At 38.7% G+C, this 16,258-nt stretch overlaps 2 protein-coding genes across 3 annotated transcripts in view; one reads left to right on the forward strand and one right to left on the reverse strand.

The window, feature by feature from the left end:
- Positions 1-445: 445 nt before the first annotated feature.
- Positions 446-12,424, reverse strand: Trmt6 (tRNA methyltransferase 6 non-catalytic subunit). The gene is made up of 11 exons (XM_047539958.1): positions 12,171-12,424; positions 7,781-7,908; positions 6,347-6,456; positions 5,512-5,603; positions 5,307-5,390; positions 4,909-5,033; positions 3,583-3,938; positions 3,137-3,222; positions 2,431-2,533; positions 2,243-2,329; positions 446-1,209 (listed from the first exon to the last, which is right to left on the reverse strand). Exons 1-11 carry the CDS (start codon positions 12,296-12,298, stop codon positions 1,018-1,020), a joined length of 1,491 nt encoding a protein of 496 aa, XP_047395914.1. The 5' UTR covers positions 12,299-12,424; the 3' UTR covers positions 446-1,017.
- A 147-nt stretch (positions 12,425-12,571) lies between these two features.
- The window catches only part of Mcm8 (minichromosome maintenance 8 homologous recombination repair factor), a 44,093-nt gene continuing 40,406 nt past the window's right edge, over positions 12,572-16,258 (forward strand). The window contains exons 1-4 of one of the 2 annotated variants that reach the window (XM_047538479.1): positions 12,572-12,631; positions 13,793-13,945; positions 14,229-14,312; positions 16,148-16,230. In XM_047538479.1, coding sequence (XP_047394435.1) covers positions 13,798-13,945; positions 14,229-14,312; positions 16,148-16,230 — 315 coding nt within the window. In that variant the 5' untranslated portion in view covers positions 12,572-12,631; positions 13,793-13,797. Of the gene's footprint in view, positions 12,896-13,792; positions 13,946-14,228; positions 14,313-16,147; positions 16,231-16,258 lie in introns of both variants that reach the window. The other variant, XM_047538478.1, reaches the window with a different exon arrangement.

The following is a 16,258-nucleotide window of genomic DNA, read 5'->3' on the forward strand; positions in this document are numbered from 1 at the left end:
GACAAGGAGCCAACACCAATGCAATGAGAACTGGTCTAAGTCCTGCCCAAAATTTTATCATAGTTCAAATAAATAGTATGTTCTCTTTGTGTGTGTATATTATATAGGTAGTAATTCTGTGTGTATATACATATATATACCAACACCTAGACACCCATATACGTGTGTGTGCATGTGTATATATGTGTATACCATCACCTATACATACATATATATGTGTGTGCACAAGTGTGCATATATATACATGCATGCATGTTGTATAATCCTTAGGTCTCTGGGAAAAACAATTATTTTAACTAAGCATCATATAAAAATTCTAGTCATTTTATTTGGAACAGAGAATAAAAGGATTGGCAAATTAATGCCAAAAAGTACCTACTAAACTTTTCTAATGTACCAAGAAAAAAAAGGAAAAAAAAGAAAAAAAAAAAAAAAAAAAAGGCAGTAAAATGAATACTTGGAACTTTCTCAGGTTGAAAACTATTAGAATAATAGAACCTAGCATTTAAAAAATGCTCATTCTACACTGGGGAATAGAATGGATATTTTTGGTACTATAAATTTCATATATTCACACATTCATATTGCTTATATTGAAGAGAATGGAATGAGCAGAGGAAATTTCTTCCACAAATTCCTTCCCTTTGGTACCCATCAAGTTTTAGCTATATTGCGTTATTCCAGTTAGCTTAAAATGCAAACAAGGTCTTGTACAAATACATTTTCAGGATGCTGAAATTCGATATTTGCAGAGTATTTAGAAATACTCAGAGGATTTTTGTTAAACAAAATTGCCCCACCAATCCACTACTGCATACTTGAGTTTCAGTTTAGACAGATTAAACACATCTGCGTCGGAAGTGGACAAAGGCTATTCCTTCTCCTCAGGAAGGGGTATACAGCCACTTTCTTATTCTCAGAATACGCATACAGACAAAAAAATTAGTTATGACATTTAAAGTTTAAGTTTTAACTGCAGAATGCCTGAGAACAAAAATCAAAGCCATTCTTGAAAAGTTACGAGCCAGACTCTGGGCATTTCTGTCTTTTAGCTGCTGGCTCCCCAGTCTTGTGTGATTCTAAGGTGCTCGCGCTGGACTTGAGGCTGGTGTCTGCTCGAAGGTTGTCCAAGACAACAGTGAAGCCTGACAGAAGGTAACCTCCACCTCCACTCATCAGCAGCTTGGGATGACTTCGATCTGGCAAAACCTAATCAAAACAGAAAACAGACATTCATGTTTTCCCAAGATGATAAAGTGCATGCCAATGACACGCTTACTAAAAATCGTAATTTAAATAACACAGATTCTCTTGAGGATTTAAATGGGTAAATTTCTAAAGCTCATTCCTTCACATGGCAGTATAGAAATTGGGCAAATGGTTTGTGCACTTTCTTCATGGTTCCAAAAAGCTTCATAGCCAACATGGCCCTTGGGTTTATGGAGAAGGGGCTAGCAGATGCATACTCAGAACTCCCTTCCTTCCTATCCTGTTAACTGACAAGAACTCTTCTAAACTATTTCTTTAATTAAATAAGACAAATTCCACAAAGGGTAGGGTCTCTCAGGACTCACTGCTGCTGCGCTTTGGAATCATACTGAGGGATGGCCTGCTCTCAGTGGTAACTGAGCAGAGATGCCAGTACTAGATCATTTCTGCCCAACACAGGGCAGTCTTTGCTCCTGGGTTCCCCAGTGGCCTGGCTGAGACTTTCTCAGAGCAGCACTGCAGGATCTTTCTCCCCTGTTCTCCCTCTTCCACCCCACCACTTTATAGGTAACAACCTGTAAGATCTAATCCTGCTCCCTCTTGCTGTATCTATCCCCCAATAAACCTTATACTTGACTTCCATCTTGGCATGTTTTTCAGAAAACCTGACTGACATAGACCCCACCAGCAAATTCTGAAAACAAGCTTTGAAGATGTTCCAGCAGAGAGAGAGGTTCACTCCCTCATTTACCTGGGGATTTTGCTATTACCAGTTTGACCCCTCCACAAAGATGTCAAGATTTTGGGGAAATAAGAACTACAACTATTTGCACTTTAACCATCTGGGCTGGAATCACGACATAAATGTACCCTGACATGAAAAGGTGTCAAGAAAGGTCAGGGGCCCATTCTCTGAATCACAGGAAGAAAACATTTCCATTGCAGTAGCCAGAAACAGGAATATTTCTACTTAACCACTTCCAGTACTACTGTAAGGAGCCAGCAACTCTGGATAGACTGTAAGAACATGTACCTGATAATTTCTGAGCCAGGTTTCAGACAACCTGAGGTTGATGACACCTCCCCTCTCACGCAGTTTTGTGTAGCATTCCAACAAAGGCTGAAGGCAAAAACAGAGTTCTGTTAGAAATACTTCCTATGCTGCAGTTTGAGAATCAAAATCCAGATGTAAGAATTCTGTCCACCTTATTCCAGTATTACCTCTTTATACTGACAGTAGACCACGAAAGGCCTTGAAGGGGCCACAAAGTCCAGCAAAGACAGCAGCAATGGAGTGGGATGGAAACGACTGGCCACAATTAAACTGCAACGAAAATGTCAGACAAATCACTTCTGAAGTGAAGAATAGGATTTTAAATGCATTTAAAATAAATGTAGTTATTGATGCTATTCACACAAGAAAGATTTAAATATAACATTCCAGAACTTCGAAATAATGAAATCATGAGCTATTTATTTCTAGAAAACAAATTGGGTCACACCTCTCATAGAGCTTGGAAATTCTAAGTAGCACTTGATGACACTCAATTTTTTTTCTAGAAACAACTGCAACATGGTGTATACTGGTTCTGTAGATACCTAACTCTAACTCTCCTTGTCAGGTTTTCACCAGACCCTGCCATTAGTCAGTATCATGGTTATTTAAATGTCCCACCTCCTGCACCCAGTGGGACCACACAGCCTTATCTGATGCACTGTCATTGGAGAAACTCAGATTTCTTCTGAAACAGAGTAGCAACATCAATTTCCCACCTCTGCCAGATGCAGCTTTTCTTTAAAACCTAAGACAGAATCCTTATCTCAGTTCCCACTAGAATCAGAGCAGACAGGCAGAAAGAGAGTGCTGATCTGTTTGAAGCAGAGCCCACAAGCACCAAGAAGTACCCTGTATTCTCTATTAACACACCCATCTGCGTTCCTTTCACTCAGCAGAGCAGCAGCATCCAAGTGTCTTTTCCTCTGCTCTTCTTGTCTCCTTTGCTTTTCCTGAATCTTCAAGAAGAAAAAGAAGAAACCAATGTTCGTAAGTCATTCAGTCAGGTTTACAGAAATACTCTGGTCTATCAAAACATTTCAATGAACTTTATCAATCCAGACTAAAGTAACCTTTATAAGATGAAAATACACTAGAAAATCTGTTAGAAAACCTCCACCAAGCAACTACACGTTTCTGTATCCTAGAGCTCTATTCCAAAGATTAAGTCATGCACATGTGTCTGCACACATACACACAGTCTCCAACTGTGACATTTATTGGGCAGGGATGTTCCATAGCCAAATCAAATCTCATTACTTAAGTGAAGTTAATGAAGGTCCCGAGAATATTACAGGGGATATAACTGACATTCTTACATAATCTTTTTTGCTTCCTCTTTCTTTAGGCTCCTTATATTCTGGATCTTGAGGAACAACCTCCATCGATTCTTGTTCTGGGTTATTGCTCTCTGGGGCCTCGGCCATGCTGTCTTCATTGTCTGGTTTAGAATTCTGCTTTTCCTCAAGTGCGCCATTACTTTCTTCAACTGATGCACTGTCTTTTGGCTCTGCATATAACATCTCAGCAGAAAATGTTCCATTTAGGAGACTGTCCACTTTGTTGAGGGGGAATTCGTAAAGACCACTGAGGAAAGATTTGGGAAATCCAAAACATGCTGTTGCTACCCTAACAGGTCCATCTCCAGGGTAGAGCTGAATAATGGAGCCAAAACCTGAGCAAATAAAAGAAACAAACATCTGCACAATGGAGGCAACTCTAGACTACACAAACCCTCAGAGAGTCCTCCACCATAGCAAGACTTTCCTACTCTGTTTAGAAGTGGAGGAATGGTACAGCTCCTCTGGGAGTCTGTTTGGAGTCTGGGGAGTCTGTTTGGAGTCTATGAATATTCCAAGTGAAGACAACATAATTCCAAAACAGATGAATAGGAAGTCTTAAGGAAGCTACCCCCACTTGACATTACTCTTAAGACCGTGGGATCATGTGAATTTGTCTCTTACTCCAATTCTTAAGTGGCATAGTTTATATAACCTTGTCTTTCATAGGGTCAGAGAAAGAACAGGTACATCAGGTTGTGTTGTATTCTTTCAGGAGAGAATACATCCCCAGTAGTCTTCCCACTTAATCCCCTCCATTCGGGTCAATAAGATAAGCACCAGCTATTTTACTGAAATAAGTTTACTGAAATTACTGTCCTGAAGGTCCTAGTCAATCACAGGTCCCACACTTATACCCACTAATACTAAAGCTGAAAAGGACAACCACAACAAGGGTACCAACACAGTAGGATAGGAGATACAGACCACAAAGGAAGGTCCCAGAACAGTAGTTATAAAAGTTCATGCCAAATCCCTTCATTAATCTTGAAGTAACTCAATTCAACTTTTTAATTTTAATTTTTTGGACTAGGGATTAAATCCAGGGGTGATTTACCACTGAGCTATATCCCCAGCCTTTTTTTTTTTTTTTTTTTTTTTTTTTTTAATTTTGAGAGAGGATCTTGCTAAACTGCTAAGGGCCTTGAACTTACAATCCTGTCTCAGCTTCCAGAGGGACTGGGATTACAGGCATGTGCCACTACATAGGGTTTCCTCAATCCAGTTTTTTATCAGTTTACATTTTGGACCTCTCTACTCACATTAGAGTAGGGTTTTACTGAATGTGAAAATGTTAAATCTTACCTCCCATTCGTTCCATCATTGCACCCAGCACCAAGCCTGAACATGTTTCCATTACAATCATTTTATTGCCAGCACGGATATTTCCCAAGGTCAGCATCTGGGCTAGTGTATCATATCTCATGTGGCTAAAGAAAAAAAAAAAAAAAGGATGATTCATTCACTTTTTGCTAAGTAAAGCCTAAAAATTTAATCATCATTTTTCAAGTTTTATTGTTTAATAAAAATTATGTTGATAAACATTAATGATTGCTTTGGAGGTGACAGTAAAAGGACTTACAATTTATGAGGTAGGAGGACACTTTATGCAGGTGAGCAAGTTTTTCATTTTATTTAAAATCATGACTTTCTTAAAGATACATTTTCCCCCAATTATACTTTTGAAAGGAAACAAAGCGTACTTAATTTTTCCAGGTTCTCTTGCATAATACATAATTGAAAGAATACGGGTAGATGGCTTCAAAATAGTTATGACGGCTTCATATCTGGGGAAGTTAAAAACAGGACACCAGTTTTTAACAAATATCTAAAACATTTTACTTCTTAGTAATATATACCTCATAAATTCATAAAAAGATCAACTATTTTCCATCTACTTCTACTTACTTCTTTTTCTTCTTTTTAATATATTTATCTTGAGCAAATTCTGTCTTGTCTCGAAATGTTGTACTATTTTCAATTAACTGCTGAACTATTTCCTATAAAAAAAAGGAGCAAGCAGATTTTCTGAAACTTTACTTCCACAGAACAAATAAGTTCAAGTGTTTCTTACCCCAGAATATATCCACAGGTCTGATTTTTCAGTCCCTCTTCCACAGAAGTCCAAATAGATCAACTCTGTAGTTATATATTCTATTTAGAATTTGTAATAAAGTATTTATAAATCCATTTAAACCAAGGTAAAGAAGAGAAATATTTAATAAAACTGTCATTTCTGAGAGCACTGGCTGAAAACATTACTGAAAATGAATAAAGTTAAATCCTAATATGTATTGTTATTAAATTCTCTACCATGTTATTTCCTTATATTTTTCCATCTTAATAAGAAACAAAATCTTGATTACTAAATTGCATGTACATTACAACCTATTTCTAACAAATTATAACGTGATTTTTTCCATTTTGCCTTTGGCAAAGTCTGCTTTAAAAACCAACCACGGGCTGGGGAGATAGCTTAGTTGGTAGAGTGCCTGCCTCGTATGCACAAGGCCCTGGGTTCAATCCCCAGCACCACAAAAAAACAAAACAAAACAAAACAAATCAAAAAAACAACCACTTTCTATATACCAAGCAAAAACTGGGCTGGGGAGATAGCTCAGTCGGTAGAGTGCTTGCCTTGTAAGCACAAGGCCCTGGGTTCAATCCCCAGCACCCAAAAAAAAAAAAAAAAAAAAATAGCAACCAAGCAAAAACTAAATTTTAAAAGTTCTTTGAATATTACCTCTCCTTTAATGCCCTTGTCTTTCAAAGCTTTTATGTCATCTTGAGTAAGTTTCTGAGATTTTCCATCATCAATTATATTTCGATTATCAGTGCCAGCTTCTTTGGTCTCTAAGGAAAAGAAATTGCTCTATGATGACATTTATAATCTGAAATTATTTTACAATCTTTTTTCCCCTAAGTAAAATACCACATCTAGTCCATCGGCCATTCCAGTGTAGCTTTCTAGTTCCACTGCCCTCACTGTAGTCTACTCTCCTGTCTTGAGGTGACTACCCAAGCCTCTAACTCATCTTCCTGTTCCCACTCTTGCTCCCTTCCTATCCACATGGATGCCAAAGTGATCTTTTTCTTAAAATGCAAACTGGTACATCTATTTGAATGTTTAACAGCATACAGTGGCTTTCCACAGCAATGAGAATGCGTTCCAAAGATAACTGCAAGGTCATATATGATGTGGGCCTTGCCTCCCCTTCCTGGCCTCATCTCCTGACCCCTAAGCTTCAGCTACATTGCCCTTGTTTCTGTTCCTTGACCATTCCAACCAAGGTCCCTCAGCAGAATTTTGTTGTTCCCCCTACCTGGAAGGCTCTTATGACAGCTCTCCAAGTGGCTGGTTCTTTGTTATCTCAGTCAAGGCTAATCTTGCCCAATCAGGCTCCAGTACACACCCCTACTTTACTATTTTCATATGTATCATCATCAGAAATCATGCTGTTTGCTTGTCTACTTGATAATTTTGGTTATTCTCCACTGGTAAATACATTTTATAAGATACTCTGTCTTATGAATTGCTACAATAATAGTGCCCTAATCATGCCTGACACCTATTTGGTACTTAATAAAAATACAGATGTTAATTTTAAAATATCTAATTAATTGGTCTGGCTCAAAACAGTATTTTAGTTAGCTTTTAGTAATTATTAAATGTTTATATATTTTATTAATAACGTTTATTTTAATAAACAAGCATTTATCCTTAGTTAATAATAGCCAAAATGATGGGACCCTTACTATAGGCAAGGCACTGTTAGGATCTTCCTAAGAAGGCTATGTCACTAAACACTCATCACAACCTAGGCATTAAACTTGTTTATGTCCCCATTTAATGGACTAATAATATAATATAAGAACCACATGAACCAAATCATCTGCCCAAAGTTGCAAGTCAAGTAATAAAGCAGGTACTTAAACCTAGCCACTTTATTCAAAGCCAGATCTCAATCTTCACACTATCCATGACGCTGCAGTTTATGGGCACTGAAAAGGTTTTCAATGTGCTCTTGCAATAAAGCACCAAAGACTCATGGGATTGACCGCCTGGTTCAAGGTCAGGGAGCCAGCTAATGGTGGGCTAGAGCCAGAATTCAGGTTATTTTATTGCTGAAGGTAGTACTTGCTTCATTCCACCAAGATACAGTTCTAAGTGGTGCACCTGAAGTAGGCTCTTCCTTTTTCTTCTTGAGCTGAAGACCTCCTCCACTGGTCACTTCAAATGTGGATCCAAAGCTATGGCCAATCACATTATCCAGGTAGAACCACTGTTTTTCAAAAGTCACTTTTCTGGGTTAAGAAAAAGTAATCAATTAATTGATGTCTTTTGTATTCATTCAAGAAAAGTCTGTTCATTCCAATTTATTTCAAAAGTGGTCTCCTCAATGGATGATCAGCATAAACTACAGGGAACTGGTTTGGGGTAGAGACATAAAATGAATAAAGAAGCTAGGAAAACATTGAATTTTGGAAAGGGGAAGCAAAGACAAAAGATATTTCTCTTCTGGGGCATCATCAGACCCCCATTTTGTACTGTCTACCAGGATGTCCAAACTCACAGGCTCTGCAGATTCCTAAACAGCAGACAGGGTAACCAAGATTGCCAGGTCACCAGACATTCACTGTGACATTCCTCACAACTCACATGTCTCAAAACAGAACAATCACTGAGATGACAAGGATTCAGGGAACTCCTTGGTCTTGGTCTAAATAGCCATTTTACTGAAAAATTATCTAATACAAGCAAATTATATTTCAAATAAACGTCACCGGCATTTCATTTCCAAATGAAATGAAACCTAATACTGACAATGCTATACTGCAGACCAGGAAACAGGATTTTCTTATCACTCCAATTTGTATTTTACTGATATTTAAGAGGGGAATCCCATAAAAACAAAAACATTCCCTTTCAAAAGAAGAAAACTAACACATGCTGACATCAACCAGAGGCAGTATGTGCCACATATATTCATGTTTTTTAATTCTCATACTAATCCTGGGACATAGCTCTCTCCAAAGGAGAAATCTAAGGCCCAGGGAAAAGTGTTCAGTTACAAGGTGCTGGAGTGGGATTCAAATTCAGGTCTGTCTGATCCCTAGGTCTGGTTAATTCCACTATATTACACAATATTTCTCAGCAAAGGCCAAATGACTTTAGGAAGTACCATTGAGCTTCAGGCCCAGTCCACATCCAAAAACTTCAGAATATTGGAAAATGTGCTGTCAGTCCTATTTGTGCCCCACTTCAGTCCTTCTCTTCCTTTGTGGCCCTGGAGAGTAACATAATGCATGCTGTATCACCTAGGTTTGCCTGTCAAATGCTTCCCACCACTGCTAGTTCCTAAGTATGTCACCTTCATTTTTTTGGCTCCTTATAGCCTACCACACCTTTGTGTATATGTTCCATCTTCATTATGTGTTACTTCAAACACCTGAGTGAAATATGGCATGATCCTAAGTGATTCAGATAGGGCCAATTCTTATGCTTTGCTGGGTCTCCCAAAACTAACACAACAGATATTCAAAATATTTGCTGACACAACCCCCCTGAGAAGTTGAAATTCAGTTCAGCTATGTATCCACCACCCTTCAAGCACCTTGGTGCTAATGAACCACTGGATCTAAGCTGGGTTGGATTTCACCTCTGCTAGCCTATTTGATGTGCAAAGGCAGGGAGGGGTGTCACTCAAACTGACTGGTCTGACAGGCCAATGCACCAGGTAGGAAGGGCATGTGTAGTCAGAGGGGATGTGGGCATCATCCCATCTTCATGGGAAAGGAGTAGGACTTGCCCATCTCAAAGAATCAGAACAGATTCTGCCTAACCAGATGAGTAGTTTGGAAAGAAAGGTGATGGGGGAGTCTGGCCTGGGATGCAGCTGAGCTCAGAGGGTCATTTTCTAATTAAAACAAAATTAGCCATTATGGCTTTACCAAGAGGGACCAACAATATGTGTTTCCAAATCAGGCCTAAAGAGTACCTATTAGAACTTAAGATGCTGCTATCTCCTCGGTAATGAAAATGATTCTGTCCAAAAGAGCACATAATTAGAAACAACCATGCTTGAAAATTAAGGCAATTACAGGAATAGTATGCAAAAGAAACTAAAAATGCTTTACCTGGATAGTTATTACAAGATGCGTAATTTGGGCTTACTCATCAAACTGTGTATTTATAATTGTTATACTTCAACTAAAAAGTTTAAGCAATTTGTATTGGAAATGTTCAAAAATTATGCACTTGGAAGAAGGCACAGAAATTTTTCTCCCCACTTTAAAAAATTTGTTCTTTTTAGATATACATAGAGTGTACTTTGACTTATTATACATACATGGAATACAACTTATTCTAATTAGGATCCTATTCTTATGGTTGTACAAGATGAGGAGTTTCACTGTTGGTGGTGTGTTCATGTGAACATAGGATAGTTGTTTCCGATTCATTCCACTGTCTCTTCTACTCTCATCCTTCTCCCTTTCCTTCATTCCCCTTTGTCTAATCCCCTTCCTACCCCACCCCCTTCTTGAGTGTTAGCATCTGCATATAGGAGAGAACATTCGACCTTTGGTTTTTCAGGACTGGCTTATTTCACTTAGCATGACAGTCTCCAGATCCATCCATTTACTGGCAAAAGTCATAAAGTCATTCTTCTTTGTAGCTGAGTAATATTTCAAAGTGTATATATACCACATTTTCTTATCCATCCACCTGTTAAATGAATGGCCCCTAGGCTGGTTCCATAGCTTAGCTATTGTGAACTGAGCTGCTATAAACATTGATGTGGCTGTGTCACTGTAGTATGTTGATTTTAAGTCCTTTGGGTATACATCGAGGAGTGGGATAACTGGGTCAAATGGTGGTTCCATTCCAAATTTTCTGAGGAATCTCTATACTGCTTTCCAGTGTGGCTGCACCAATTTGCAATCCCACCAGCAATGTATGAGTGTACCTTTTTTCCCCACATCCTTGCCAACATTTATTGTTACTTGTATTCTTGATAACTGAGCAGGCACAGAATTTCTAATTAAAAATTCTGGACAGAAAAAAAAAAAAAACAGACTTCAAGAACACAGAAGTGTATCAGTAATGAGGAATAGTTACAAAAATTTTCATCCACCAAAATGTAAAAAAATGTCATCAAAGGAGAATTTTTAAATGCTTAAAAGCTAGTGCAGATATTTCATTTTCTGGACTGGAAGAACCTTCCTCCCCATAATTTTTTCTTTACCAAATTGATGCTTATGCCGAAAAACAAAACAAAACAAAACAAAAAACAAAAAAAAAAAACTTGGTTATCACCAGCTTGGTGCTTTGGGGATTTTAACTTGATTAATTTTTAACAATACCTGCTTTCTTTAAATACCAGTTTGATGAAAACAATACTAAAACAATTTTTGTTAAGTAGGCATTTATCAGAAATTCCAAACTAATGCCGAGTTTTCTGGTCTGCAGAATGATGTTCTTCTGACACTGCATTCAACTTACAACTTACTTCTCTGTCAAGAGTTAATACAAGACTAAGTAAGGATGTAGCTCAGTGGTATAGCACTTGCCTAGTATGTGTGAAGCCCTGGGTTTGATATTCAGCACTGCAATAACAAACAAAACAGTAATAACCTAGTGCAAAAGAAAACTTGGTTATACTTCTCATTCAAACAACCTAATATGTTGTTACCATTAATAAGCTGTTAGGATTTAACAACCTCACCATCACTGCCAGAGTTATCAAAATCCTACTTCTCTACTATTAAAACAGAATGTTACTTGCTAGCAGGTTCAGAAACCAAAACTTAGTTCAAGTTCTAAGACCTTGAGCAAATTGCTTTTGAGCAATTCAACTTTCCTGGACTTTGAACACCTTGGTGTAAAATGAAGCAACCCCCATGGGACTCCACACTCTACGGAAAGTTGTTTTCTTTTCTTATTCCACACAGACAGGTAGTCCCATTTGGACCGAGAGAAGAGGTCAGTCAGAAAGCCAGACTAGGTGGAAGAGATCTTTTTTTTTTTTTTTTTTTTTTTTGGTGGGACTGATCCTGGTTGAGGGATTAAAAAGGAAGGAGATCTGTGAGGAAAAGCGGGGAGCCGGGAGGAGACTCAGAGAAAAGGATGAGAACAGAGATGAAGACAGTGGGGGTCTGTAAGAACACAGAGCAGATCCTAAGAACGCAGAGGTAGAAACCCAGGCGGTGGGGAGCAGCGACGACGACGATGGAAAGGGAAGCAATCGAGCTGAGCAACCAAGGACCAATAATGGAATTCAGGGGAAAGGTTTTTGTGGCAAAACTGGAAAGGATGCCGAAGGTAGAAAGCCGGGTATGAAGTCCAGAAGGGAGACTCCGTGGGAAGGCAGGAGGGGCACGGGTTGTAAAAGAATCTAGTAGGTGAAGGCCTCTGTGACGAGATCATCTGAGAGGAGGAAACGAGGATGGGGATAGAGATCCAGTGAATTCAGAATGGGATCCTGGTGGAAAGGGTTGGAAAATCCGGAAGGAGGGCTTATCTAGAAAGTGGGGTGGGAGACTCCAAAACCAGCAACCTGACTTACTTTTTCCGCTGGACCTGCACTGCTTTGAACACATCTTCCCGTTTCAGCACCACAAAGTCGCCGTCGTGGATGCGGTTATCCCCGGGATACGGGGCCTGTGGGCTCGGATGTTCTCCTGAGCCCTCCATGACGTTCGGCCGGTCTCAGTGCTCCGCCGCGTCCCTGCAGCTTCAGGCGCCTCTCTCTTCCTGCAACACAGTCGCAACGACCAGCTTCACTCCCCGCGACACCACAGACTCTAGAGTCCTCCGACCGGCACCGCCCCCACGTGCTGTGCGCCGCTTCCGCTTTCCGGTCGGGTCCTTCCGACTGCTTCCGAGAGCCTCACGACTTCCGGTTGACCGAACTCCTCGATTGGCTACACTTTGCCCCGCCCTTCTTGTTTCGTCGCTTCCTTGGACGGAAGTTGCGTCACGGACGCGCCAAAAAGAATAGAGAGGGAGACTGGACAGTTCCTTGAGGTGATTTTGGGGTAACTGCTCCCCGACTCTTTCCCGAGGCCGCGGTGGAAAAACTGCTGCTGTGATTGAAGGGATCCGGCCTTGCGCAGGGACGTCTAAGGCTAAAGAAAATCTTAAGACCTGACAGGGATGGCCTGAGGAGCTGGAGGCTCTTCTTAGCCCTTTGTGCTTCCCCCCGGGAGGGAGGGAGAATCAGGCCATTGGGATTAGCACATACCCCGGAGTCGTGAACTGGGAGAGCCTGGGAACCCCCGTCCCATGCAAGTAAGAACAGCCTGAGGAGACGTAAATGAAGTATTTAACGACTGACAGCAGCCAATGGGCAGCTCTTTCTTGTCCTGCCCTCTTGCGTTTGTTTTGGAATTATTACTGTTCTCATCATATTTTCTCGTTTGAGAAGGGTATGGCACGGAGCGTTATCGAAGGAGCACTTCAGCTTGGGAGTCTCAGGACAGTTTTGACTGCTGTCCTGTCACCAAACAACTTTGATCATCCATTTTCTTAATTTCTTTGAGCTTCAGTTTCTCAATGTGTAATGTCTGGTTGATGATTAAAGTCCTATCGTGCCTTGAAAACATGAACTTTGTAGCTATTAACTCATTTACTAACTAAACCTCTTTTAAATAGAGATTTGCACAGGCTTCTTGTAATGAATTGTACTACAGTGTATAGATACATTATTTTTTAAGGAACAGTTTTAGTTTTACAGAAAAATTGTGCAGAAAATGAGTATGATACTGCAGGATTGGAGCTATGGTGATGTATCCCTAGCATCTCATAGTTCAGAATTATTTTCAACTACTCCTGCTTTATAATAGGTTTTAAACACAGCAAGCAAGCATCTTAGAGTTAATTACTGCTTACCGTCATTTCTGTCATGGGGGCTCCTTGAATACTGTTGCAGTGCAGTACCTTTTCTTATTTTTATTCCATGAGCACTTAATGTACTTAATAAAACATCTACTGTACACCTTAAAAAGTCGTGGAAATTAGAAGAGTAATTGCAGAATGTTCGGGATTTCTCCCACAATGTACAACTTTGTAAACCTGTGTACTGCTGAAAAACAATACATTTTCTGTTTTGTATTACATTAATACATTTTTAGGAGCACTATTTCCCTACTTGTTTTGGTGAAGTCTTTTCTAATATCTATCTATTAGAAGACATGAGTGGCGAGTGCAGAGGAAGAGGATTTGGACAGGGAAGATTTCAAAGCTGGAGAAGAGGAAGAGGTGGTGGGAACTTTTCAGGAAAATGGAGGGGAAGAGAACACAGACCTAACCTGAGTAAAGCCATGGGAAAAAATAGTTCTGGTATGTATGATCATATGAGACAATGATGGTTCAGTTTTTTCCTTCATGAAGCAAACAGTTCATCCCTATCAGACAAGGTAATTTAGCTCAAACTTCAATTGAACTTTTATTTGATGTTACTCTTTAGCAAGTATTTGAAAGTTAATGTGCAAAATTCGTACAGAAACCTTTAATTTAGTTGCTCTATTAATGCCATTTCATTGTTGAAAGGAGAAACAAAGTGGAAAAAAAAGGTTATTTTGTTTTTATTAACTTAGCATCTGGTTTTTGTTTTGTTTTCCAGAACAAACCCCACAACCTTTGCTACTACAGTCAACATTGGATCAATTCATACCATATAAAGGCTGGAAACTTTATTTCTCTGAAGGTAGAATTAAAAGTGCAAAAAGTACCATAAGTTTTATTTCCAAAGACATAGATATAACAAGATATAAGTTATATATCCAAAGACATAACTTGTTTTTGGATGTTACATTTTATATTACTGTGATTTATTTGACTTACTGCTACATACTTCCTAATCTTTGTTTTCCAATTAAATCATGTTTATATTAAAGAGCATTATTTTTAGGTTTTATATCAGTCGGTAAAATAAAACACAGTAGGTGTTTGAAAAGAGGGGTTTGATATAAAAATTGGGCATTCAGATGAAAAACTGAAAAAGTAGAAAGGGAACATCAAAATAAAACTCCAGATGGTAGTAATTTCAGGAAACAGTAGCCATTCTTTAACTTTAGCAAAAGTTAAGAAATACTGAGATTATCAGGACCTAGGAATTCAAAGGTGGGGGCATAGTTGTTTTGACCTCTAAAGTCCGCCCTATAAAACTGTACTTAGGCCCATGACGGATACACTGTAGCACTGTGTGCAACCACTGATGTAAAGGAAACTGTTCATCACTAGTAACTGATGGGGCATGACTTAGTTGTTACTTGGACCTGGAGGCTAGAACTGTAGTTATCCTCTGTAGCTGCCCAGATAACTAAAAAGAATTGGAGACAAGAATATATTTCTTTCCTACTTCCTACTATCTTCCAGTCTTTAAAGTGCCTCTAATTGGCAGAGTCTAAAAGGAATCTGGGAAATATAGGGTGCAGAGCTTGATCAGAGCATCATAGAACAGGAAATAGAATGATGAACTTGGAACGAGGAGCAAGTAATCAACCCAGATTTCGTGTGTGTGTGTGTGTGTGTGTGTGTGTGTGTGTGTGTGTGTTTCTTTCCCACTAAGCTACACTGCTTGAAGTCAGGACCCTGCCCCATACAGGCGCTTGCAGTTCATTTTATGAATGATACTTTACAAATGTTTTCTGTATTGACAGTCTTTTTTTAAATTTCTTCTATTAAATAGACACATGTGTTTCATAGATTGTCTTGTTGCTTGAGGATACATTAGCCACCAACACTTCATTTATTCCCCTAGTAGTTAATCTCAGAACACTATAAATAATTTTTGTACTGATCCTAAAAATAAAGTGCAAGAGGTGCCTTACGCCTGACCAGATGTGCTTCCATATACTTCATTGTACTATTTCTCTGTGAGGGAAGTTGAAAATATATATCTTTACAATGTTAAAAAATAAAGTGTAGGACTTGGGAGATAGCTCAGTTGGTAGAGTGCTTGCCTTGCACGCACAAGGCCCTGGATTCGATCCCCAGCACTGCAAAAAAAATTAAAAAAATAAAATAAATAAAATAAAATAAAATAAAGTGTATAATTTTGAGCTCAGAGTCAAATGTTTTGTACTCTGTGTGTCTCCAGGTCTTAGGAAAGAATTTGACAAGTGGCAATTTGTACTATTAGAATTTACTTTGCAAAGACCATAATTACCTTTTTCTCTGTTTCTAGAATAAGAGCTTATGTATCTAATTTTTACTTTATTATAATTATAATGTTTAGTTTTAGCTGTTGTGTAAGTTATTGGAACTGATATGTCCAATTAGGTATCTAAGGCTTCATTAGAGATTTCCCAAATATTGGGACTTTTAGGGACAGAGATTTCCTGTCTCCATTTCAGATTATGCAGGCCTAAACATGTTTTATAATCTTAAGTTTATGTTCATACTAGTTCTTATTTAAATGTAATCAGAATATAGAGCAATTGGGGAAAAATCTCTCATTTATAGTGCTTCTTTTATTTAATGAAAATGTATACTTGTACATGTATGATTATTAGTGCTAATGCCTATTTGTTGAATTAGTTTACAGTGATAACTCTCCTTTTATTGAGAAGATTCAAGCATTTGAAAAATTTTTCATAAGGCATATTGAATTATATGATAAGGTAAGGTTTCCTTAGAATAATACTACCA

This window comes from Sciurus carolinensis, chromosome 2 (assembly GCF_902686445.1).
Source record: "Sciurus carolinensis chromosome 2, mSciCar1.2, whole genome shotgun sequence".
Classification (NCBI taxonomy): Eukaryota; Metazoa; Chordata; class Mammalia; order Rodentia; family Sciuridae; genus Sciurus; species Sciurus carolinensis.

Excerpts from the sequence above, each read along its gene's own strand:
- Trmt6 (XM_047539958.1), bottom strand. The coding sequence starts at position 12,298 with ATGGAGGGCTCAGGAGAACATCCGAGCCCACAGGCCCCGTATCCCGGG. Across the intron at positions 5,034-5,306 it reads AGAGAACCTGGAAAAATTAA|CCACATGAGATATGATACAC; the intron begins GTACGCTTTGTT and ends TTTTTTCTTTAG. Across the intron at positions 3,939-4,908 it reads AATGATGGAACGAATGGGAG|GTTTTGGCTCCATTATTCAG; the intron begins GTAAGATTTAAC and ends TTATTTGCTCAG.